The sequence below is a fragment of the Halichoerus grypus genome, chromosome 1 (genome assembly GCF_964656455.1).
Source record: "Halichoerus grypus chromosome 1, mHalGry1.hap1.1, whole genome shotgun sequence".
NCBI lineage: Eukaryota > Metazoa > Chordata > Mammalia > Carnivora > Phocidae > Halichoerus > Halichoerus grypus.
This window is the reverse complement of record NC_135712.1, coordinates 124,914,858-124,942,039: the sequence shown is the minus strand read 5'-3', so window position 1 is coordinate 124,942,039 and position 27,182 is coordinate 124,914,858. Positions and strand designations below refer to the sequence as shown.

General features: G+C 36.9%; 1 protein-coding gene across 2 annotated transcripts in view; it reads right to left on the bottom strand.

The window, feature by feature from the left end:
• The window catches only part of RYK (receptor like tyrosine kinase), a 92,093-nt gene that overhangs the window by 12,416 nt on the left and 52,495 nt on the right, over positions 1 to 27,182 (bottom strand). Inside the window, exons 7-13 of one of the 2 annotated variants that reach the window (XM_078071668.1) lie at positions 24,579 to 24,679; positions 20,523 to 20,657; positions 18,969 to 19,055; positions 15,944 to 16,013; positions 10,281 to 10,413; positions 8,919 to 9,028; positions 8,609 to 8,768 (exon numbers count right to left, since the gene is read on the bottom strand). In XM_078071668.1, coding sequence (XP_077927794.1) covers positions 8,609 to 8,768; positions 8,919 to 9,028; positions 10,281 to 10,413; positions 15,944 to 16,013; positions 18,969 to 19,055; positions 20,523 to 20,657; positions 24,579 to 24,679 — 796 coding nt within the window. The remainder of the gene's footprint in view (positions 1 to 8,608; positions 8,769 to 8,918; positions 9,029 to 10,280; positions 10,414 to 15,943; positions 16,014 to 18,968; positions 19,056 to 20,522; positions 20,658 to 24,578; positions 24,680 to 27,182) is intronic. The other variant, XM_036077021.2, reaches the window with a different exon arrangement.

Genomic DNA, 27,182 nt, shown 5'->3' with positions numbered 1-27,182 from the left:
CTCTCTCCTTCTATCTCTTGCTTTACTCCCATCTCAGAAGAAAGGTATTCCTCCTCCCATGCCTTTAACCTTTAACCTGGCCTCCTGAGCCCATTCACCTATCATCTCTTGTACCTCCCCTCCAAAAACCACATGTCCAATCTCTTTCTCCCTGGCCTAAAAACCAAACCAAACGGAACCCCCCCCCCCAAAAAAAAAGCAAAGTGGAAAAGTAACAAAATAAAGCTTCTCTTCATCCTGCCATCCTATCAAACTAAGATCATTTCACTCTTCTTCATAGCTGTACTTCTTCTAAGTGTAATCTACATATTGCCCCCCCTTAACATCTCCCACAGAGCCCACAACAATCACATCTACCTTTAATGATTTACTAAATCCACTCATTCAAATGCCCTCTATGATTTCCTAATCCTTTCTGACCACTGCAGGTATGTTTATAGACTAAAGCCTCCTTGAAACTATTTCTTTCCTTGGCTTCTATGACACAACATTCAATTTCTGTTTTAATTCTTTGTTCATCTTTCTTTTCTCACTAACTGAAACTACATATTCCCTATATTCTTCCCTTGGCTTTCTTCTCTCTCTAAATTCACTACCTCTGGGATCAAACCCTCCTGTTCATTCAATCCCCACTTTAATGAAGCTGATGTCCAATTTCCAATATCCTGCTTCTATGTTCTTCCAGAATTCCGCACCCACGTTCCATCCATTAGCATCTTGAATTCAACATGCCTCATATCAAATAAATCATGTTTTCCCCAAACCAGATATTCTACCTGTTGTCTTCAATTGTGTTATATCGTCACAATGACTTAAGATTTACTCCAACAGCAGAACTAAAGAAAAGTACAGATCAAAGACTGCACTGAAGTTTTCAGAAACATGGGCCCCAGGTAGGAAGGCAGGGCAGACATCTATGCAATAGATGTGATAGTTAAGAAGGGAGCCTCAGTGCACAAAGGTCAATTAATAAATGTACCCATAAATAACAACTGTAGTCAAAAGAGATGGAATCTCTGAAGTTAAGTCTGAGAGTAAGACAAGGAGAAATGTGAGATTCTGCATGGAAATGAAGAGGACAAGAGGTCTATGTGAGCCCTTCAGGATTCTTTTACACATTCAAGTACACAGCTCTCCAGGGATAAGATTAACATAGCTGGCTGTGAATGTTCTTAAAATAAATGACCCAAAATGTATACATATGTATATCCATTTCAATTCTGTAACTATGGAACACCTGTTAAAGGAAAATAAGTAAAGCAGAGCTTCCATTGCCCATTCTGGGAAGAATGACTTATGCATAAAAATATAAGGCAGCAGTGGTAGGTGCCATTAGGTTAAGTACAAAATTCTCTGGGGGTCCAAAGAAGACCAAATCAAGGGGCATAAAAGTACCTTGTGTCTTTGGACCCAACAGGAATTCCAGATTGGATGAAATGCAAAATATAAGGCAATGTACAATGGAAAATATAAAACTAAAAAGGGAAGATAAGGCAAGAAACAAAGGCTCTGAAAACCAGGGGAAGGAGTATGGGTCTCTCTTTACCAACTCTCTTTAATTAAGAGTTCACTTTGAAAATTAACAACTCAGGAAACAACAGATGCTGGCAAGGATGTGGAGAAAGGGGAACCCTCCTACACTGTTGGTGGGAATGCAAACTGGTACAGCCACTCTGGAAAACAGTATGGAGGTTCCTCAAAAAGTTAAAAATAGAGCTACCCTACGACCCAGCAACTGCACTGCCAGGTATTTATCCAAAGGATACAAACATAATGACTTGAAGGGGCACATGTACCCCAATGTTTATAGCAGCAATGTCCACAGTAGCCAAAATATGGAAAGAACCCAGATGTCCATTGACAGATGAATGGATAAAGAAGATGTGGTATATATATATAATGGGATATTACTCAGCTATCAAAAGGAATGAAATCTTTCCACTTGCAACAATGTGGATGGAACTATAGAGTATTATGCTAAACAAAAAGAGTCAGTCAGAGAAAGACAAATACCATATGATTTCACTCATATGTGGAATTTAAGAAACCAAACAGATGAAATAGGGGAAGGGAAGGAAGAATAAAATAAGATGAAAACAGAAAGGGAGACAAATCCTAAGAGACTCTTAACTACAGGAAACAAACTGAGGGTTGCTAGAGGAGAGGGTGGGTGAGGGGATGGGGTAATTGGGTAATGGGCATTAAGGAGGACACTTGATATAATGAGCACTGGGTGTTGTATGCAACTGATGAATCACTAAAGTCTACTCTGAACCTAATAGTACAGTAAATGTTAACTAAATTGAAACTTTTTAGAAGATTTTATTTGAGATAGTGAGTGAGAGAGAGAGCGCACAAGTTGGGGGGAGGAGCAGAAGGAGATGGAGAAGCAGACTCCCTGCTAAGCAGGGAGCCTGACTCCGTGCTTGATCCCAGGATCCTGGGTTCATGACCTGAGCTGAAAGCAGAAGCTTAACCGACTGAGCCACCCAGGCACCTCTTAAATTGAATTTTTTTGAAAAAACAGTTCAATTTGAAGATCAAAATATCATGGAGGAATATTCCTAGCAGTGAAAGCTTGAGATCACTTAACTTACTAACATTGATTTTCACAAGTTTTCAAAACTGACATCCACTGTGCACAAGGTACAGGCTTTATTAGTATATATCCCTTCCTAAATATCCAATTTTTGAAGCTTTTATTATCCTATGAATTTTAAATTTTCAGACATAGTTTCTAGGTCTTTTCAATAACCATAACTGAAATATACATCTATAGGAAGGAGTACCTTACTTTAAAAAAGCTCTACTACTTAAAATTTAAGATATCATTAATAGATTTATTAAGTAAGCCTTAAAGTGGACCTTTCAGCAATTCTTCAAGGTTAACTATCACCTAAAAATCTTAATACTCATCCAGATTTATCACTGTAGCAAATATTTTTTTATCCCAGCTTCAAATGATCCCCGGTATATAATGACTATATATAAAATGCACTGACTATATCAGGTGTCAAATTTAGTACATGTTGCTAACTCAACTTCAAAAAATCAGCAATCTTTAGGCACAGAGTATCATACATGATTGAAAAGAGACCACTTCTGCTATGAATCTGCCCTAGAATCTGTGATCAGGAAAGGGAGAAGAACCAATATGGGATACCTACCAGGCCATCACATATATCTGCTATTTATGAGACTTTCCTCTACTGCACTAGATGCTTAGTTAGACATTGCTCCATCAGAACACAGGCTATTTGAAGGTAATGTTAAATAGTATGATAAGGAAAAGGAAGGAAAGGGAAAGGGATATTCACAAGATCTCTTAAGGAAAATATCTATTCTTAGGGAGAACCTAATACAGAAAATACATCAAGGGCAATACCTGATCACAAGACAGCAACCAGCCACCTCTGAAAATATAACAACTATTCCTAAAGTAAATCCATTTATTCCTCTTTTCCAGAAAATATTAGGACTATTAAAATAATACTAAATACAACTAAAAAATATTTTCTTAATGTTAATAATATTAAACTTTCAATCTTTATTTCTTAATATCTGAATGATCCTTTCACCTCTCCAGGTTTTCCTTAATGTCTTTAGATCAATTCCTCTTAATGCTAATTTTTATTTATTTAGTTATTTTTTATTGAAGTATAGTTGCCAAACAATGTTACATTAGTTTCAGGTGTACAACACAGTGATTCAACAAGTTTATACATTATGCTCTGCTCACAAGTGTTAGCTACAATTTGTCACCATACAATGCTATTCCTCTTAAAATGTCAATTTTATGTTTAAATAAGTCTAAGGTTGTTGACGTGTAAAATTTACAACCATAATGGAAAGGAATAAATACTGGGAACCTAAGCATTATTCTAAAATTAACAAGAAAGAAACAACATAAAACAGAAAATTTTCCGTACTTTTAAAAACAGTAAGCATTCTCTGAAAACTGTACCTTTCTCTTTGATACCACATTAGTTCAGAAGACCACTCTTCATGGGTATATTATGAATGTGAGTTTCTCCTGCTCAAGTCTGCTCAGGGTGTGGCAATGACTTTCCATGACACTGGGCAAACAAGAGCAGTAAGAAGCACTCTGCTGTAGATATAGTATCTGGATAACTTTGCAGAATTCCCTTCTTCTTCTAGGTCATCTTTAATGTTCACAAAATAAATATTGTAAAGGCACAGGAACACATTTTAATTTACACCCTAAAAACTGTTCAAATACCTTAAAGAGTCTCCTCATTGCTATAAGCCATGCTGATAAGATTAGCATGGAAATCATTTCCTTAACTTGTTTTTCCCAAGAAAATGTTTTTTAAACACAATGTAATACTGTAAAGACAAAAAAGCACCAAGAAAGAAACTTAATTGTGCATTCCTGATTGCATTTAGTCTCTTAGTAGGATGTAGTTTCTTAACAGTGGAATTATGTTAGCTACAATAATTACCTAAATAATTGAAAGAAGATATAAATCAAGAAATCTATTTTCAAATAAAGGAAAATAAAGTTACAGAAAAAAATCTATGGTGGTATCTACATCTGATGAAAACAATATCCAGAAATTCTTAAGACTGCCTAAGATGATGTCATAGCTTGGAATAATAAAAGAGATTTATAACTAGTCAAAATCTAGTTGTGCATATTTCCTAAGTTCAACAGTTAAAAGCTGATATTAACATTATAAGAATCTTGACATACTGAAGTATTGAATCCTTCCAGTAAAACTGTAAAAACACAAGAGATGCAATGTATTATTTTTAAGATGGAACACATTAATGTATTTCCAAACAAATCACATAGAACTTTCAACTATAAAAAAAATGCAAAAATGTTAAGGATCTTTTAAAGGACAAAGAAAATGCCCTCTCCAAGGCAGTAATACCATTTCTTAAGTGTTACATTTAAACCTGAAATATGTATTTTACATGTGTAGACTGGTGAGAGTGGCTTTACATTACTTATTTTGCATATGACTATGTATAAAGTTTCCCAGCCCCAAAGTAGCATATTAAGTGTAGTTTTTGAACCCCCAACTCCATCTATAAAAGAAGAACAGGAACAGAGAATAATGATTATATGTATATATTTTCAATACAAATGTTAAAAAACAATCTTTAACATTTGTGTTTTAATGTAAGAATTCAAAAAGTAGGGGCGCCTGGGTGGCTCAGTCAGTTAAGCATCTGCCTTCGGCTCAGGTCACGGTCTCAGGGTCCTGGGATCGAGCCCTGAGCCCCGTGTAGGGCTCTCTGCTCAGTGAGGAGTCTGCTTTTCCCTCTCAGTCTCCCTCTGTGCTCTCTCTCAAATAAATAAAATCTTAAAAAAAAAAAAAAAAAGAATTCAAAAATATTCAATCCCAGAAAACTGAAAAATGGATTTTTACACTAATATTTGTATCACAGTCATAGGAAACAGAGCAGTGTTCCTATTCCTTTTAATCTTAATTATCCAACGCAAGATATTTAGGGGAAAAAAAATATATATATATGTACATATACTTTAAAAGAAATGAATTACTAAGAATCTAAAGAAGAAAAATCTGAACATTTTAGGGGTTAACCATGCTAAATGTAAATCAATGGGTACTCTCACCATCACATTTTAAGTACAGCCAGAAGAATTTGGGTCACACAGACATTTCAAGTAAGTTTATGCCAAGACACACTAAAAGTAATGATTTTAAAGTAAGTCTCCTGTTAAGTTGCTCACCATTAAGTTCACAGAGATTTTTTAAAAATAAAGCTGTCAAGTGCTCAAGCAGCAACAAGATATCTAGTACAACTACATTCTGGCAGAAAACAAATTCTTACATAAAATATGTGAACTCCTGCAAAATTTCTAAAATACCATAACCATAAAAGTAACTAATTCTAAGTATAATTTTGAAATATTTGCTTAACTAAATCATGTATCCTCAACTCACATTTTATCAGCTAACAGGACAGTGTACCTGGCTGAAAAGATGTAGATCACATTACTGAGGGATGTATTATTAGTCTCACTGGTCGAAACTGTATTATCTAATTTAATTTTCACTTAGGTGTTCCTGTGAAATATTTAATCATAAATGTTGTAAAACACAATTCCTATTACTGCTTAAATATACAATGGAATGCCTTACACAGAAATATACAAATACATTAAATTAAGCAATGCATAATTTGGGGGCTTCCATGTGTAAGCAAACAGCATTACTGGCCATCTTGTATATCCCCTTGAAATATTACCTATCAATCAATATTCCTTTTTCTAAGAGAATAATCATTTTTCTAAGAGAATAATCAAACAATCCCCAATCTTTTGAAGTTACATGGCATACTTGTCATTTAAGAAACATCTATTTCCTGCCCATTAGACTAGTTTTGGGTTCAACACAATTGCCCCTTCATTTCTGCTAAGGCAATTATGCTATATTTCAATGAGTAACAAAATCATAAATTTCAAAAATCAACCACTGAAAAAAATACAAAGATCCCAAAGAGATGAGTGACTTAGTATTTTAAATCAACAACGGAGTAAGATTTAAAAAAAAAAAAAAAATAGTGAACAAAGTTTCTTTTACTTTTCTGCATTCAAAAACATTCAGATGTAAGCCTTTCTACTAAAGGGGTAGATTTGAAAACCATATAGTTCTAGTTTAACTGATACTATGTTTTAAAGCTATGTGCTAAAACCAAAGTTAAACTCATTTGCACCCCTGTGAAAACAGCTTTGCTTAATGTAGAAGCTGGCAAAGAATTCCAGCTATAATTCAGAACTTCTAAATAAAGATCTGGCAACCCCCAAAACTAGTACGATATCAATAAGAGTAAAATTGGTCCTTAATGATATTCAATACAGCAGCCATGTGGTAGCCTAAAATCAAACTCTGCTTTCTCTTTTCACATTATTTGAGAAAACTCAAAATCAAGAACAAAAATGCAACCCTTTCCTCCCCTCAAAAAAGCTTATCCTACATTATATAGGTGGGTCCTAAAGGCAATCACATTATCTTCATAAGGGAGAGGCAGGAGTTTTAAGAGACAGACATACACAGAGGAGAAGGTGATATGAACAAGAAGCAGAGAGATGCAGCCTGAAGGATGCTAACAGCCACCCAAAGCCGGAAGAAGCAAGGACGGTTTCCCCCTTAGGACCTCTGGAGGGAGCATGGCCCTGCCTACACCTTGATATCAGACATTTGACCTCCAGAACTCAACTGTGAGAATAAATCTGTTGTTTTACCACCAAAGTTGCAATAATTTGCTATAGCATCCAGAGGACACTAATAACACTGGGGAAATGAGTGTATTAAGAGAGTAATCCTTAAAGCATACAAACTTGGAAGTATAAGGGTAACCCTATACTGTAAATAAAACATATTGATGAGACACAAGATACAATGATATAGTAAGCCCAATTTTTACAACGGAAACTTTGAAGCAAACAATCTATAAGATTTTATAAGTAACACTAACATCGTTGAGTGGTCATAGAGTGGGACCTTATAAGCAGAAGTTTCACCTAATCTCTAGCTATTCAGCTACAATAATAAACTACAATAAGCAAGAGACAGGAAAATAAATCCATCTTTCAAATCTGACTAAAAATGAGAAATTAAAAGCAACTTAAGGGGGGGCGCCTGGGTGGCTCAGTCGGTTGGGCGTCTGCCTTCGGCTCAGGTCATGATCCCGGGGTCCTGGGATCGAGCCCCGCATCGGGCTCCCTGCTCAGCAGCGAGTCTGCTTCTCCCTCTCCCACTGCCCCTGCTTGTGTTCCCTCTCTGTGTCTCTCTCTGTCAAATAAATAATAAAAAAAAAAAAAAAAAAAAAAAAAGCAACTTAAGGGGTGCCTGGGTGGCTCAGTTGGTTAAGCGTCTGCCTTCAGCTCGGGTCATGATCCCGGGGTCCTGGAATCAGCCCGGCATCGGGCTCCTTGCTCAGCAGGGAGCCTGCTTCTCCCTCTCCCTCTCTGCCTGCTACTCCGCCTGCTTGTGCTCTCTCTCTCCCTGACAAATAAATAATCAAAAAATAAATAAAAAATAAAAGTAACTTAAAATATCTGCAAAATACCCACAAGTAAACATGGCTTCTGAAACTATTCATCACTAAGTATAAAAGATCCCACTATATGATCTGCTCTGGTGGGCAGAACTACTCAGAAACCGACAAAAGGGAAGAGAGGGACATCTAGGGAATTATAAATTACACAGGTCATAATGTTGGAAGAGGTTGTTTGAAAAGAAGAAAACAATAAATCTTTATGATCTGGCAACCAGTTGGTCATTCTGAGACTTAAATAAGAAAGAAAAATAATCAGCTATGGAAACCTTTCTAAGCCTTGATATCCACCTTTAAAATTGGGATATTAGTGTCCAGCTACTTCATAGTGTTAACAGCCCCCTCACAGGGCTACTCTGAGGATGAAATGTGATTATGCACAGTCACAGATCATGGTTTGGGTCACAGCTTCTTTCCAGAAACTGACTGAATGGAGCTAACTACGCTTGCTTTCTCATTGAAACATTTCAGGGAACAATTACTAGATTTAAAAAGATAGAAAAAAAAAATTAAAACATAAAGCCTGCTGATATCCAGTAGTCCCAGAACTTACCACATCACTAGCACTGGAGAACTCATTATTAACCAGACTTTCCAGAGCCATCCACCGAACTGGCCTGTTTTCGTTGTCCCCCAGACAGTGATAGTCCATGGGGAACAAATCTCTGGAGAGGGCATTGTCTGTGATCTTAACTTGGAGTGTGTCATCAATGCTGAAAAGTAGAGACATGAACATCAAATACAATTGGCGTATTTAAAACATATGGATCACAGTTATTCTTCAATACCATACGATGCCCACTGTGACTCCTGGGGAGAGCCCCCAGTCCACTGAAATGACATGATGAGCTCATGGCACCTACACACAGTTCCTAGCAGCCAGGTCTTTGTGGATAACTTCCCTTCTGGCCAGATAGCTCATTCCACAGGCAATCTGAATAGCCATGTGTACCAGGTCTTGTTGAGAAATTGCCTGTGGTTTAAAAAAAAAAAATGACGTTTGCAGTTAGCACAAAAATGATGATGGCAGTCAGCTGCTTATTTTATTCCACAGTCCTACTCCATCCCAAAATACTTCTTCACACCTACACATGGAGTTTTAAAAAGCTACTTCTTGACCAAGAATATGTTCCCATAGCTCCCTAATATTTGTGTCTACTACAGCCTTACCAGTCTGTAATATAACTTACCATTTACTTGACCGCCTCTCTCATCTGTCAGGTATAGCTCCCCAACATCCAGCACATATAGAGCAGCTGCTCAGTAATTATTTGTTCCATGACTCTCAAGGTAAAATTCCCAGTGCTTACTATTCAGTAACCTGTTCTCTTCTTTAAACTATGTTCTCATAGTTTTTATTAGATGATCTCTGGGGACCATTTTCTAGCTAACAGAAGTCTACAGCTCTCACTACTGACGTGTTCCTCTTAGAGCCAGGATACCAGTCTTGTGGGCTGAGGAATGAAACTCTTCCTCAGGTGATGCTGATGGGCTACAGCCGCCAACAACTTGTTGGAACCCTGACTTTAATCCTGTCAATTTACAAAGCATAGTGACATATTAAGTCAAATACTCAATGCAGCCTTTGAATCTACTTTCTCCTGGTAACCATAGTACGTATACTATTATAAACCCTAAAGCAAACTTAATGTGGCTACAAGTTACAGTAGGCAACAAAACAACAGCTAGGCTTTAGGATAACTACCACCATGCGTCTGGAATGTAGCCAAATGCTTCACAGCTATGTGCACAAGCAGTGAAGAGATGGAAACTCTTAGATGACTGACATCTTACAGCCAAGCATATTAAAAATAGATCCAATTATCTCCATAATCCAGACTTCCAGTCACCACCAGCTTTTGATACAATATGGACCAAATGACTCAGTCAAGTGTGTTTCCATTCCTAGAAGGGAGATCTAGTACCAGTGCCTTCAGAGACTTATCAGGAAAATGACGGAGATGGTGTTAGAGTTGAGGTGATTATAAATAAACACACAATGGAGAAAAAGGAAAAACTTCAGCATCAGTGAAGTGCAACCTTCAAGACAGGAATCATAAACCATCTTCCTCTAAATCAACAGGTTATAATTATCTTCTGGCTCATTTTGAGTTTCTTTTTGCAGGCTTTTACACAGTTTATATATAAGAAGGTTAACATCTACTTTCAAAGATACTATCAGAAGTTCCTGGTAAATAATTGATATCTGGGCAAATTTTTCTCACCTGTGGATTATTGGCCTCTACTAATTTGCACTGCCGTAAAAACAATTTAAGGTTCCCCCAATTCATGTAAGGCAGTATCACCATGGGTTTTTCTCCGTCTTCTATACACACATGCGTAATAGGAAGAAGGTTTCTACAAAATAATAAGAAATCAGGAAAAAGACAAGTGAAATCTAAAACCTCAAAGGCTTATTTTTAATAAAAAGTAATAAAGATAACCTAAAACAAAACAAGAAAATCTCAAACATACTTAAAAACATGATTACCTTTAAAAATGCAATAAAATTAACAAATGCCCTTTAAAACTAGACTTCAGTATTTTCTACATACGCACTTTCTTGGTAGGGAAAAGCTATAAACTCGAAGTTGTTTCCTGTGGACTGGATTCTCTGAAGACACACTCTAGCCACACTAAATCTTTACTCTTAAAGGGTAATCAGAGACATTTAAAAATGACTTAACGCATTATGAGTGTATTATAACATACCCTTAAGTCCATCAACACATTAAAGAAGAAAAAAAAAAGACCCCCATGCAGACTATGGACCAGAATATGATCATCAAGAAGACCTCAAAGAGGCTTCAACTGCCACAACAGCCAAGATATCCTTAGCTGGTCACATGGGACTTAGAATCTGATTTCTAAATCCTGTATTTACCATTTATAGATAGTCTGTGTGACTATCTCTCCTGGCCTTAGTTTCCATACCTCTAACATGGCATCACACCAACCATAAAATGCTGTTATGAATAAAGCCAAAGCATGTAGTAACATTCTTGTTTCTCTTTAAATTTCCATGGCACACATAAATACTTTCATCCTATTGCCTAATGACACCTCTTTCCACTGGTATCTGGAAATAATTTAATTTTCTCCAAGGTTATGTAACTTTACACATAATTATCTCATTTTCCCCACTATGCTAAAAATTTCTAAAATGCAAAAACTAACATGAACTCTTATTTTTACACCCAATGCTCTGTATTCTGTGCCACAAAAAAATAAGCATTTAATAAGTATCTGACAACACAAGTAACATAGCCTTAAAAACATTCCTATTCCTTAACTTAGCAAATTTTGCCTCTAAGGATATTTAATAAGGAAATATTAAACATTAAAAAGCTACATAAACAAGGATAGTTAATGCAATATTAATAGCAAAAAGTTGCAAACGACTTCAACGTGCAAATGTAAGGCAAGAGTACACCCAAATCATAGGACAGTATATAAATGGTCACAAAAAGATGTTAAGAGAAGTAAATGTTTATCTTATAGGAAAGCAAGGTACAAAATTCACATATGTTTGCAGGATAATTCCAAACATGGAGAAAAACTAATAAAACTCTGCACAAAAATATGACAAGAATTAAAAGTTGTTGTCTTTGAGTTGCAGGGCTTTAGATCATTTCTACCTTGCTTGCTACCTTGCCTTTTCTGGATTTTCTAAATTGTCTCAATTGAGCATGTGTCTCTTTTAAAACCACAGTCACACAATTCTGGCCCAACAGTGCCCAAGTGAAAGCTATCGGCTCCCTTCATGCTGCACAGGAGTTACTAAAAGGGAAAGCACTAACCCCAAGGAGCGGAAAATGAGGACTCAGAGATGAGTAAACTTGCACAAGGTAACCCCTCTAAGTACAGCTTCTGCTTGCATTTCAGTCTAACAGTGCCAGTGACGATTAGTCCCACTTTGTGAGGAAACCCATACAGAGAGAGGTTAGATAATCTGCCAAGGACAAACAACAAGTGCATGGAGAAAAAAATTCAAAGCTTCATCTGATTCCAGAAACCCTTGTGCTTTCCCCTGGACCAGTGGATATGCCCTCCCAGGAGAGCAAGAAAGAATACAAGGGAAGTGACAGAGCCTCTTTTCACACCAAGTCGCATGCACACTAAAATGACTACAGCAGGTCTGCATTCAGGTTTAACTGAGCACACCATGATTTTAGAAGTAATGGAGTTACCCGATCTCTCAAACCCCCCTCCCCAAAATTACTCCTCTGCTCCTCTCCTCATGTCTGAAATCCACTGAGCAGAGTTAAAGGTATTTTAGTGCTTTTTGAGATCAAATCATTAAAAGTCCTCCAGAAGAGGTAACAAGCCGCATGAAGATGTTTTAAAGTACAAAATGGCTGGTCTTCATTCTGTCCATTTTATAAAGGAAAGGAGGATAAAGAGGAAGATCTGGGACCTAGAGGAAGAATGGATGAGAGCAGAAACTGGTGCTGTAGACAAGAACAAGGCAGAGGAAGGGAAAGTTTTGTGGGGACATGAGACAAGAACTGCATCTAGTTCTCAGTCTTGCCCAGTGTGCTTGCAGAGGGAGAGCTGGGAGGCACTCAGTGTTAAGAAGGTCGCCATCAGGCAGCTTGGGCAGTGGAGAGCCAAACTACAAGTAGAAATAACTCAAGAGCACTCTGTTATGAAGCACTTCTGATGTCATTAAATTAAGTTACAATTAAAATAAAATAAATTTTATTTCTACAGCTATTTTAACTTACAGTAAAAATTATTCTCACAAATTCCAGTGGAAAAAGGAATAAAAACTTTCAAAATGCTTTAAAATACTTCAACACTTTACAATTCTTACTCATGGAATGTTAAAACACGAAGTAAACATGTTTTGCATGTGGAATTATACACTACAACCAGTTCTAAAAAGTTAAATTCTGAAACAAGGCATCATTTCTTACTGAGTGTATTTCGTTTGCTTGATAAGTTCTGTAATATGAACACTGAAGCTCATTAAGTTCATTTTTATCCCTCAGGCCTAGCAGAGCTGCAAGTGCAAAACTGGCACTTCATGAATTAGAATAAGCGAATGAGGGGCGCCTGGGTGGCTCAGTCGTTATGCGTCTGCCTTCGGCTCAGGTCATGATCCCAGAGTCCTGGGATCGAGCCCCACATAGGGCTCCCTGCTCAGTGGGAAGCTAGCTTCTCCCTCTCCCACTCCCCCTGCTTGTGTTACTGCTCTCGCTATCTCTCTCTCTGTCAAATAAATAAATAAAATAAAATAAAAAAAGAATAAGCGAATGAACAAATAAATGCATAGACACAGCCATAACACCAGGGGTCAGAAAGAAAAGCACGGTAGGCCCTAGTCCCCTTAAAAGTGAAAAAAACTGCAACCATGAGTGTAAAGAACAATAATGTACTTTCTACATATTGACAATATGTTTTGCTCATTAAAAATTAGGAGTCCTGGGCTCCTGAGTGCCTCAGTCAGTTAAGCATCCAACACTTGATTTCAGCTCACGTCTTGATCTCAGGGTCAAGCCCTGCATTGGGCTCCACAATGGGTGTGGCACCTACTTAAAAAAACAAAAAGCAAAAAACCTAGGAGTCCTGGTATTACTGTATAGCCAGGAAGAACAATTAACTATGACTAAGCTACACAATCTGCCTCTAGAAGACTTTCCCCAATCACTGAATGTCCAGTATCAACCCCGTTTAGCATGTGGAATTCCATCACCTAAGGGTGTCTTGGGGCTGCTAATTCATCCTGATAGGATGCTGGCTAGAAAACACTACAGCTGAAAAGCCACATGAAAAATGCTCCAAATACTTGTTCTGAACATTTTTTCAGCCAAAGCATCTTTGGGCTACAATGGATATAAAACTGCTTCTTAGGAAAATCCTGGCTTTGTCTGGATTTGTCCAGTCTCCCACTTCTGTGCTGAAGTGGTGCAGACCTTCTACCAGGGTAAGAATACCAGGTAGGTACCAAAGTACTAGATTAACATTACATACTAGTATTAAACACTTTTGACTCTTCCCCCTAGTGTCAGCATAAGAGAACATCAAGCATTTCCAATATTGCCAAGAAGGACATTTCCAAATGACCATTAACCAATTCTTATTTTGTTACTCAGAGGAAACAAAATGTGTTTTTTAGAAAATACAGTCTCAGGAATGAGTCAGCCATCCATTCCTCTGTAAGTAAGTTCTACACTTGGACTGAATCAGGCCAATGGAAGATAACTTTCTTCAACCACTTGACTTTAACCCTTCAATGGGACATCTTCCGTCGCTCAGTACTGTGTGTTCAATTTTTTCAAAGGTCCCTGGGATTTTTTATACTCAGTGAAACTATAAAGTTTATCTGCTCAGTTATATTAATCAATGTCCCAAGTAGATTATAAGCTTAATGAGGCAGCTGCCTCAGAATTTGAAACTAGAAAACCTTTTTTCCTCCCCCAAGGAATATTTATGTTTGTTTCTCTTCTAATACTGAGATTTATCAACTTTTAATGGTTCCTCAAGCCTGACTGCCCAGAAGCTAAGAGATGTTTTATGTTCAATCACAGCAAAAATATTTGTGTCTTCATTGTTGGCTTATTTGTTTTCTCTTCCACCATCACAATGCCATAAAACTCAGTTTGATTTTCATTACCATTTTATTGATCTTACAACTGCTGCCTTCTTTTTAGGTTCTCAAATTCTTTCAAATATGAACAAAAGTATAAATGACATTCAAAAATAGAATTCTGCATAGTCATCTTATTTTTTGGCAGAACCCAAGTAACTGCTCAAAAGTACCCAGAAATTAAAATGCATGCTGCCTTTTGCATGCATCACTCTTTCATGTGTTTTTTCTCCCCAGAAGTCCATAAATATCTTCTAACAGGGATGGTCACTGTCCCATTTTTGTAAATATATGCAACCAAATCTGCAATAGGCATACAAACGAAACTGACTTTACAAGCTGTTTAAAAAAAAAAAAACGAAGACCTTGCCCCATTACTGATACTGCTGCACAGTGCAATACTATATTTAAGCCCTTTTTGTCTCAGAAGGTAGAAGCTTTCGTTATAGCTCTGTGAAGAGGACTTATAATCAAGCTTTTTTAAAAACAAAGTTCTTTCTATAGAACTACCAGTATTTTTTTTAAATTATACTATGACCTAATAAGACACTGGTTAAATATAAAACATAGTACATCCATTCAATCAGCTGCTACATATCTTTTTTAAATGTGGACATGAATTCATAGTTACTTCTATGAAGAGTTAGGTACATTGTTTTGTTATATCAAAAAGCCTATTAACCTTATTAAAGATAATAATGGTGTTATGATTATTTAAGAAAACATCGTCATGGGGCGTGTGGAATTGCATGTTGGAAATGAATTGAAAGTGTTGAAAGTGTTGAGATATCCATTTTACTTTAAAATATTTCTACACTCATAAGTATCTATGTATCATCTGGATAGATAATAGACATATACACAAACACCAAACAAAAAAGACAAAATGTTCACTATCACTGAATTTAGGAGACGGGATTACTGGCGTTAATTATGCTTGTTTTTGGTATTCTTTGTTAAAAAATTTCATAGCAGATATTTTTTAGTATATATCACTATCGTATTTTTTAAAGGAAAATACGCATACAAATATGTAAAAACTCTCTTGAAAGCTTAGCTATGTTTATCCAGATGTGGACTTACATACTCTGCTTTATTTTCTTCTTTATACTTCACTGCATTTTTAAATTTTGTGCACTAGGCACGCATTTCACTTTAATATTCTTAAAAAAAAAAAAAACCTATTCCAAAAAGCTTTCAATTCAGAACATATCACAACGTTCTTAAAATAAAAATGTAGCATACAATGTTACCATGCTTATTAACACTTAAGTGCTGGGTGGTTTCTTCTCTCACCTGTGATGAAGACCTCGTAGCTTACAACTTTCAGTGAGCATCATTGTCACCTGAATTTCAGAAGCTTGATCTATATGAAGAAAAAGACTAATTTGTATATCAACAGTAAAAATAGTAGTAATAATTTATAAAGCTTCTGATCAATGCAACAAGAGAGAGAAAAGGAGAGAAAGAGTGGCAGAGCTAAGATCCACATCCCAGCTCTACCTAGTAAAATACTGAACCAAGAGTAAAATCCAGAACACTGAAGTCAGGCACTAGGAGTCTGTGTCACATTTGCTCCTTAAAAGTAGAGCTGTTGAAGCTAAGAAACCACAAATTTCATTTTCTTCTAAAACTAACCAGAATCACTCTCTCTTCCACACTTGCTAGTTGTGTCCACTTTTCCAGACAGCTTCATTTAGTTTAAAACCTTTGTAGGAATGTTAAGATGGGTGGACAAAAAGCCAAGAACTTGAAACACTTGGTATTTCTTTGGAAAAGGTGCTTCACACCAATGTCTGCTGGAATAAACTCTAGTTGTCTAAAAACTGCTCAAAATTTAGGATCATCTAGGAATGGCAGAATGTGCCTTTATTTCTCTTTCTGTAGTCTAAATAAATTTTAATTAAATTATGGCCATGGGGCACCCGGGTAGCACAGCTATTAAGTGTCTGCCTTTGGCTCAGGTCATGATCTCAGGGTCCTGGGATCAAGTCCCACACTGGGCTCCCTGCTCGGCAGGAAGCCTGCTTCTCCCTCTCCCTCTCCCCCTGCTTGTGTTCCCTCTCTCGCTGTGTACTCTCTCTGTCAAATAAATAAAATCTTAAAAATACTCAAATACTTACATTCCAAAATATTACAAGAAAAAACAAAACGATAAAAAACTTATTTCAAAATTGCAAAATATTAGCAGCTATGAAACAAAACAAGACCCTAACACCGATAACCTCAAATTAATTAATTCTATCGAATTCAATTTCACAATATTCACTGTGAAATTCAGATTGCTAATTTTAATCTCTGTAAATTTATATTAGAATGTCCATTAAGTCTCTGTGCAAATTTATGAATATTTTAAGAAGCCAAACTGCAATTTCTTGCTTATGTCTAAAGCTTTGCAAAGGGCAATAATCTTTTGAAAACTTTCTTCTTGCATTTTAAGCTGCACTTCTAATTGTGTGGCATGTAACAAAGCATACGGATTTGTGAAAGAACTTGGTCAGCTCTACATAGCTTCAATTAAAAAAATAATAACATTCCAAAAGAGTAAATCTCAGAAATACCCAATCATGTGGAGTTATCTAATAATTTTGAGGCAAGGGCTGTGGTCAATGCATTTCCTCTTTGTTTCTCATGCAAACCATGACAACATCTTGGCTAAGGACTCCCTGTGGTTTCTCTTATTTCCCGCTAGCTCAGAAGGAACATTATAATTACAGTGGTAAGGCGTAGAAACAACCAAGTGACTACAATTTCAAGTGTATCCGGAAGGAGAAATCTTATCTTGTGAAACAGTTTTGTGTTTTCTTATCACTATTATTTCCTTTCCCCCCCCTTCCAACCCTAAATCAATCCAATTCTGATTAGAAGGCTCTTCTGCTGATTCAAGATTCATTCAGAACAAATTAGTAACAGCCCAGTTGTAAACTGCCCACAGATTACGTATAAACCCCAGAAGAAATATTAAAATTAGAGAAATATTTCCTTAAAAATGCGGGAAATGTGACAAAAGTCAACAGTTATTAAACTTAGGGTTCAAATTTTACATTTACAAAGAATAATATGTAAAATATCCTTCAAAACTAGTCAGGAAATCTAATGGACCTAACTTAAATATTACCCTTTAAAAGTGCTTTGGGGCTAGAAGTAGGTAGATAAAATACATACTGAACAGTATAGTAAGTTAAACCACTTGTTTAGTGGTTTGTGTGGTGGTTTAGTGGTTTAGTGTCTGTGTGTGTATGTTTTTGCAGGATCCTTAAGCAAGCAATTTTGCTAAATTAAAAAAAATCAAATTTCACATTTTTTTGTTAGGTTAGTACAGCTTTTTAGAAACAATAAACATAAACCCTTCATACTTTACATGAATTCATTTAAGATTTAAAAACATACGATCTTATAAACTTTGAAAATTTAATAAAACTGTCACCTCCTACATATAAAACTGAATTTAATTTTCCCCTCTATTTCTACATCAAAATGCTAAATTTGTTTTTTTCAAAATTAACATCCTGTCATCTGTCTGTATCAGACACTGTCAGACATGAGGCACCCTATAAATTACATTTTTCTTTCTCTTAAAATGAGCAAACAGATTTAACTAAGATTTAAACTTTTATAAATATCAACTATAAGGTGAAAAATTAAGCATCAAATTTCTCCAAAAGGAGATTATGTGAATATAGGTATTCTGTTCATGATAACATAAAGTAGTGCTACCCTTTAGCAAACAATCAGACAGTATCTATCAAAATTTTAAATGTAAACACCTCTTGGGACAGCAATGCCAACTACAGCTATACCTATAAAACTAAGCCAAAAAGTAGACATACACACATGGATATTTTCTGCAGCATTACATATAATAGCAGAAAAAAGGCAGGGGGAGTGGAAGGAAAGTGAACAAGGCTATTCACATAAGGTACTTTTAGTCTGGGGTTCATTTTTTTATTCTTTATAGACTGCAGTATTGGGAGTGGGAAGGAGGAAAGAAAGAAAAACTAATAATGTTTTTAAGAGGGAAAATCAAAATTTTTACCTAGGAAAAACACAGAATTAGATACAGCAACAATGAAGTCAAATGGATGTAGTTTAACTACAAACCTGGGTAATAACTAGTGTTTTAACATCTTAAATTATTAGAACTCTATTTTCTATACCTTATGAGAACAACCCAAATTTCCTCAAAAGTTAGTCTCATATCAGCTAAATTACCATGGACTGACTTAAAGTCAGGCACAGACTGAGAATTTGAGACGAAATTTCACTGGCATGATCCACCTTGGGAAAGCATTCTGGAAATAGTATGGAAAAAAAATCCTACCTTTAACTGTTTTTACAAATGCTTGTTTTTCTTTATTTGGATCTTTTTCATCTACTAAAATCCCATGGAAAATACGCCCAAAAGTACCTAAAGGAAAAATAATAATTAATGAGATCATTAATCATCCCCTGCATTGGGCTCCCTGCTCAGCAAGGAGTCTGCTTGTTTCTCTCCCTCTGCCCCTTCCCCCCGCTCATGCTTTCTCCTTCTCTCTCCCTCTAATAAAAAGTTTTTAGGGGCGCCTGGTGGCTCAGTTGTTAAGCGTCTGCCTTCGGCTCAGGTCATGATCCCGGGGTCCTGGGATCGAGCCCCGCATCGGGCTCCCTGCTCAGCGGGAAGCCTGCTTCTCCCTCTCCCACTCCCCCTGCTTGTGTTCCCTCTCTCGCTGTATCTCTCACTGTCAAATAAATAAAATCTTTAAAAGAAAAAAAAGTCTTTAAAAAAATAAATAAATTTTTAAAAGAAAAAGAAATTCTTTGTAACTAAGAAAGATTTTAACATGCTTTTAGAAATGTCATATTTAAACTAAGTACATGAGAATTCTTTCTGAATTATCCAAAATAAACTAATGTTATAGCCAGGAATACTGGAACTCAGTAATTGGGTATCAGTAGAGGCATTTATGAGTTAGCTTCTAGGCTTAGTTTCAGAATAACAAAGGAGAAAAATGGACCCCCATCATACATTCAAAAATAGACCCAAAAAATTTGCTTCTTTTAATTACTATTTGTCACTGGGGGCAGTTCAAGCCTCTCTCTTAGCTGTGATTGACCTATAACCATCTCAACCAAGAGATGAATTCAGAATGACTCATATATATTTAAAACATTCCAAACTGGATTGTGGAAAGAGAAAGGTAATTCTCTTTAACAACTTGAGGGGCTCAATGAAGTACTTTATTATTAATTCCTATACTCTTCTGTCAGCCATCTCCCCAATTAATACCCTAAAACTCAAGAAAGAAAAGAAGGACCAACAAGTGGGGAAGGGAAGGGTAATAACATCTATAAAATATCTATTGTGTGTTAGTTCACTTAATGTACATCATTTCATTTGATCTTCACACCTAGTTCAACAACAGACAATATAGTCTCAATTTATAGGAGAGGAAATTGGACGTGGAAGACATTAAATGATTTCTCCAAGGTCACACAGGTGATAAATTGTGAGACTGGGATTAGAAGTTGGGTGTAACTCCAAAGCCCATGCCTGCTCTGTCTGCTAGAGGCCCCATACTATCTGTCACAGCAAATAGACTTGCTAGGTGACGATATCATCTTTAAACAAGAATGAAAATGTACTTAAAGGTAACAAACGCTAATATATAACATATGCTTTAATATACTCGAAAATTAAGAATTATGCCAAAGCTGTATTAAGGCAAATTAAAGATCTAAAGAAATAAAAAATGAAAATCAGTTTTATAAAGGAAATAAATTACGCAATTCTATCCTTAAACACAAAGAGATGAAATTCTTAAAATTTGAAATAAAAAAAATTTAAAGTGCTAACATTAAATCCACCTTGAGAAACTGGTTTTGAGATAATAAATACCTTCTTGGAGTACATCTTTTAAAGTTATCCTCTCCCTGGATATTGCTATATCCTTCACCTTAGCTTTGGCCTCCAAAAGAGTGACACTTCTCAGGTCATTCTTCTCTATCCGCAGGGTAGGATAACCTGAGGAGCCAACAAAGCCAGACCAAGAAATATAAATACCCTTATTATGCCATCAGGGTCAATTAATTCAGTCAAAACCTCAGGACTCAACTCACAGGAATAAATAAATGTAAAAATCATAAAAGGAAAAAGGCACACACATGAACAGGGAAAATTACCTACAAAGACCACACTAAATTTTAAAGAAAAACTTTTCACCTACCCCAAAATCTTAAAATGAGTAATTAAAACAATAAACACTAAAATGAATATTACCATTACCACCACTTCAACTGCCTTTCAGCCAAATGAAATAAGCTTTGACTCATAGTGTTTAATTTAATCCCTTTTATGGACTTTTTCCCAAAGATTTTCTAATATAGTCTCCTAACAAAAAAACTTTTCAAATGAATAGATGTTTGTAAAACTATCTTTTCTAACAAAACATCTGATCAATTTAATCAATCTCGTTTTATATAGCCTGGTCAAATCACTGTGAGATACATCTGTTTCTCAGCTCCCATATTTCCCATTCTTACTACATTGGCAGCAAAAACAAAATTACCTAGCCATAACTTAAACTTTTCATTCCAAGAAAAAAATGTTAGAATCAAGGAAGGATTCAGCATCAGCAAGTAAAAATTGGAATGGTATCTCTAAGATTTATGCACTTCGGTAAACATATGGGAAGAAAACTCCCTGAAGAGTTAGCAGACCTAGATGACCGTCACCAATGGCTGCTACAGTTATCTAGATGATAGGCTTGGGAGCTTTGTGACCAACGGATTAAGCTGACAACACCTGATTCCATCGATCAGCAGTATGAATAGGATATATGCAGGTGTGTGTCTGTATTTGTATATGTTTAATCCTACCTGGAGTTGTTGGGAGTTTCTCGGATCTGTGGTCTGTTGTGTTTTGTTATTTTGGAAAATTCTTGGCCATTCTGTCTTCAAATATTTTTTTACTCCTCTCGTCTCTTTTTATTTATACACAAATGAATTTCCATTGTATTTTTAAAAAGTGTTTGTTTTTGCCATACATAATAAATGAACCATCTATCTCCTTAAGATAATGTCCATAAAAATAATACTTCTTATAGATAGTAACTAAAAATATTTTTAATAAATAATTTTGACGGACTTTTAAAAAGTATTTTCCTTTTAGTACATAATAACTGAATCTCGGGGCGCCTGGGTGGCTCAGTTGTTAAGCGTCTGCCTTCGGCTCAGGTCATGGTCCCAGGGTCCTGGGATCAAGCCCCACCTCGGGCTCCCTGCTCGGCGGGAAGCCTGCTTCTCCCTCTCCCACTCCCTCCCTGCTTGTGTTCCCTCTCTTGCTGTGTCTCTTTCAAATAAATAAAATCTTTAAAAATAATAATAATAATAATAATTGAATCTCTACTTCTTCAAGGTCATAGTCACAATCAAGAATTGACTAATGAGCAAAGCTTGACATCTAAACATTAAAAGCAATGATTTGTTTCTTCTGATAGTTTGAACTACTTTCATAATTGTCATCATATCTTCTAAAGGGCATATAATTCTTTCTTTCATTGGCAGTGATGGTAACTATTGTCATGATTTCTTATAAATTTTACTTAATCTTTTTTTTTTTTAAGATTTTATTTATTTATTTGAGAGAGAGAATGAGATAGAGAGAGAGAGAGAGAGCATGAGACGGGGGAGGGTCAGAGGGAGAAGCAGACTCCCCGCCGAGCAGGGAGCCTGATGCGGGACTTGATCCTGGGACTCCAGGATCATGACCTGAGCCGAAGGCAGTCGCCTAACCAACTGAGCCACCCAGGCGCCCCAAATTTTACTTAATCTTGAGCATTCCCTCTTTCCCCTCTTCTTTTTCTTGCCACTCTTATTAAAGAAACCAGCTCAGTTATCCTAGAGAATATCCAGCATCTGCTTCTTCCAGTATCATTTAACTTGTTCCTCTATCCCTGTATTTCTTGTAAACTGCCAGTCAGTTCCACAGCTGTGATTAGGTCCAGGTTAACTCTTGGAGTGGGGAAGGGAGATAAAAATACTCTATGGATGGTATATCACATGTGGGAGTACAAAATATCTAGCTGTCCGACTGTTAGCGATGCAAAGTTTCATTAGTGGAGTGAGACTGTGACAGTCTGATCCCTCAAATGATCCCATTTCCCTTTGTTCACAAGGTTTTAAACATTGATGATCTTTTCCTGAATCAAATATTTTAACAGAGGTTGCAAATACGATTTTCTAATTCTATCACTCCTTCCACATTTATTAAGTAGGATTCTTCTGTAAAGAAGCATTTTCCCTCACCAACCAGCACTACCTGGTTACTCTGAAACCACTGAAATATGAAATACAGTTCATATAGCCAGTCATCAGAATGAGGCATTATTAGTTACCTCTCATGATCATGATCAACTTTTTAAAAAACTATTACAAACTCATGGATTTTTACATATTCAGTTTTAAGTCACTGCAGTCACTCTTTTTTTTTTTTTTTTTAAGATTTTACTTATTTATTTGAGAGAGAGAGAGAAGGAGAGACAGTGAGAGAGTACAGGCAGGGAGGAGAGGGAGAAGCAGGCTCCCCACTGAGCAGGGAGCCCGACGCGGGGCTCGATCCCAGGACCCTGGGATCATGACCTGAGCAGAAGGCAGACACTTAGGACTGAGCCACCCAGGCGCCCCTGCAGTCACTCTTTTTGATGCTCAAATGTCCCATCTCAACATGTCCCAGGTTTATCTTGTTCATTCCTGACTTAGTCCTGAAATCATCCACTTCCCTAAAGAATCCTAGTTCTTTTTAACAGGAAACAGTATTGAAAGACCACAACAGGGGTGCCTGGATGGCTCAGTCGGTTAAGCGGCTGCCTTTGGCTCAGGTCATGATCCCAGGGTCCTGGGATCAAGCCCCACATCGGGCTCCTTGCCCAGCAGGGAGCCTGCTTCTCCCTATCCCTCTGCCTGCCTGCCACTCCCCCTGGTTGTGCTTGCTCTCACACTCACTCTCTCTGTCAAATAAATAAATAAATAAATCTTTTAAAAAAAAAGAAAGAAAGATCACAACAGGCCTGTAAGAACCTAATTAATTAATAGCACTACTGAATTTAGTCCTGATTCTAGTCTACTGTTTATCTTGATGATTATGTTGTTTTTTGTTTGTGTGGGGACTGATTCCTCATTATGTCTAAATTATATTCTAAGAATGATTATTTTCCCCAACATCAATATGTTACAGTATAAAAACTTTCATCAAAATCCTGTTTAAAGAGAAAGGAAATCAGATTCCATGTTCTCAATTCTAATGGCAGCTAGCTTCCTATCGTGATTAAAAAAACAATATGCCTGGCTGGCTCAGCTTGTTAAGCATTGGACTTTTGGTTTCAGCTCAGATCATGATCTCAGGGTCCTGGGATTGGCTCCAAGCTCAGCGCAGAGGCAGAGTCTGTTTGTCCCTCTCCTGCCCCCTCTGCCCCTCCCTCCCCTGCCGAGGGCTCTCTGTCTCTTTCAAATAAATAAAATCTTAAAAAAAAAAAACACAATGTAAAGTCCACAGCCCTTAAGATTATCAAACAATTCATTAAAATCTAAGATTCTGTTTTCATACAGCTCAATGGCTTAGTCTATCTAACTACCTGAAAATATTCCTCCTGAATTTCTATAGAAGTGATTCAGTATCCCTTTTGATGGAATTAATCTATGGAAATCTCCCCCAAAATTAATTCTAGCAATTAAACTTAAATTTTTAAAAATTATTTTTACTACTCTAATTTTAGAATGTTTCACTCAATGCTCTAGAAAGCAGAAGTTGGGGATCAAGCCTAATTCTATGCACGTTAGATACTATGTACACGGGATGGTACACATGCCCCACAAATAACTAAGCACACAGGTGCCACTGGCAGACAGACCACAGACAACGTCAGTAAATCATCTTTGGAATTAAATTAACTCTTACTGGTGATAGGAGTTGCATTGTTGGGTGTGTCGGCTCTCAGATACTGAGTCGTCTGGGTAGATGGCTGAGACAGCCCTTGGGAGCTACTGCTGGCACTGATGCTGCAAACAATTTTTGAGAGAAATAACTGGTAAGTCAGCTTCAATGAGAAATTTCCTTTTTCTGTACATATAAAAATGCATGCAGCCATTGTAACCAGCTTAATATCCTGATGACCATCACAATAATGCATGGATGTCCATCAAACATTCCATGTTGAAATTTTCATTTCATAATGAAGAGCTATTTTTCTTGTCTACCTCCACCGTCTCAAGCAGGTTCATCTTGTCAGTCATTCAGAAATGCAGGTATTAGTCCTCAGACACCATAGATAGTAGGCCTGAACCTCACACAAAGACATGTTAGGGACCTATGGGTCTTCTCTTAGGAAGAGAGCCCATGCCATTCAATTAGATTGCTTTTTAAAAAAAGGAGTAGAATGACAGGCCTCTTTCACTAATGGTCTCAAATCAAATGGCCTATATCAAATAAGGAATATCAAAGTAAATCAAATATACCAACATGCTCAAGGCTTGGGAAGGGGTATCGTATCTGGTTCAAGTTTACTGAATCACATACATTTTCCTTCTTCCTCAATCCCACCTTTTTAGAATTTATGGAACTTTTCAGAATTCTCTAGTACTTGAAGCATTCCATTATATCACATTCTTTAAATAATATGGGAGATCCAGAAGATGGTAGGCTCAAGCAACTGCTAACCCTGTACTCAAGATTACTACAAATTAATACCTCTTAAGCATGTATTTCTGTCTTTTCAGTGGGTAACCACAGAGCACCGGTTTTTGGAGTTCTAAGTACTACTCAAAGATCAGACTAAAAATCAATGTTGTTAGAAGTCTAGAGGAGGGAAGAGAAACATTACCATCCCCAAAGAGGGGAAAATAAAGGACCTCAATTTACTTACCCATTAAATGGGATTAAGAAAACCTATCTCCCAGGATTTTCGAGAGGCTCGTTATATAATATATGTGAAACTACTACTTAAATAATACCTGCAACCAACATACCCTGATGGTTAAATGGCCAGACTCAAAATTATTTACTGGTTGTTTCTCTCCAGTAACTGAACAGTAGGTGGCACTCTCGTACCACCTCAGAATTCTTGAGAAGCCTACAAAGATGTTGAGTACATTACTAGCCATAAAGCTAGTAAGTAGAACAGCCAGAATTCAGAGATGCTTTGGCTCCAGAGTCCATGGTCTTAACCACTAGGTTATACTCTGAAAACAAGCAATAATGTAAGTTGCTTTTATTCACTGTCTGGAAACCTATGCCTGAAAATGGAAAGAACCGAAACACCCAATGCATGAGTAGTCACTGATTATTTTATTTTAGGCTGAGGTACATGCCCCATAGTATCTTGACAGTTTTTGCACAACTCTGTCCAATGTGTGTTCAAAGCCCCAGCACACATGTAAGCATTCAAGGAAAATGTATCAAGACTCCTAAATGTCATGCTCCTCAGTGACTCCTTTATCTAAATGTTCCTGTTACCTTACTTCCCACTCAGAAGCTTCCAAATGCCATTTCTTCCTCTGTAAACCCCAATTCTAACTTCAACACCACCATATACACAAAACCTATTCTGAAACATGTCACCCATGTATTTCTCTTCTCATTCTTACCACCTTCCTCTTCCTTCTCTACTCAGATAAAGTAAAACAGAGGGACAGAGAGTACTTAGGGACAGGTACTGAGTCCAACCAGTTCCCTGTACCCTTGTGTTTTTGTTTATGCCACAAATGTGCCTATCCACTGTGTGTATGACACTGTGTAGGCCTGGGGATTCAGCAATGAGTAAGACATACTGCTCCCTAATCGGACAAAGCTTACAGTCTAGTGGGAGAGACAAGTACACAAAAAATTATTACAGGAGAAAAAAGTACAATAACTGCTACCAAAGAGAGATAGAGAGGGAAAGAGGGAGAAGGGGAGGCCAAGGGTAGGAGAAAGAAACAGAGGGCAGTTGGGAAGCTTAGAAAAGACTTCATGAAAGAAATGGCAATGGGGAGTTGAAAGCTGAAGAACAGGTTTGGACTGTTTTCCTTGAAAAATGGAGGGACCCCTGTGGGCAAAAGGAACACATGAACTAAAGTCCTAAAGTATAGGTAAAGGCCCTAAATATACAGGGCCAAAGTGTGGAACATAAAATCATGTGACTGCAGCATAAGTAGGGGTACAGTAAGAAAAAAAGGTTCAACGAGTATGGGAGATATCTCTCCACTAAAGGAGGGCTTTGAAAGCCAAGTCAAGAAGCTGGAAATCTTTCAATCACCAAGTGGGAATCACTGAGGAAGAAAATGATAATTATGTACTGGGAAAATAAACCTGTCACTCCATCTTTACCTCTCACCCTATCCTGGCTCTAAAGTCCTCCCTGTCATCTCTGACCCACCTAGGCTGGGACAAGCACCTTTTCTATTCTTACACTATACTACACAAATCATAATCATCAAATTTATAAACTTTTATAATTATAGGTTAATGTCAAAGATGAATATTTGAAGCTATAAGGTATATCATCAATTTTTTTATATTCCGAGC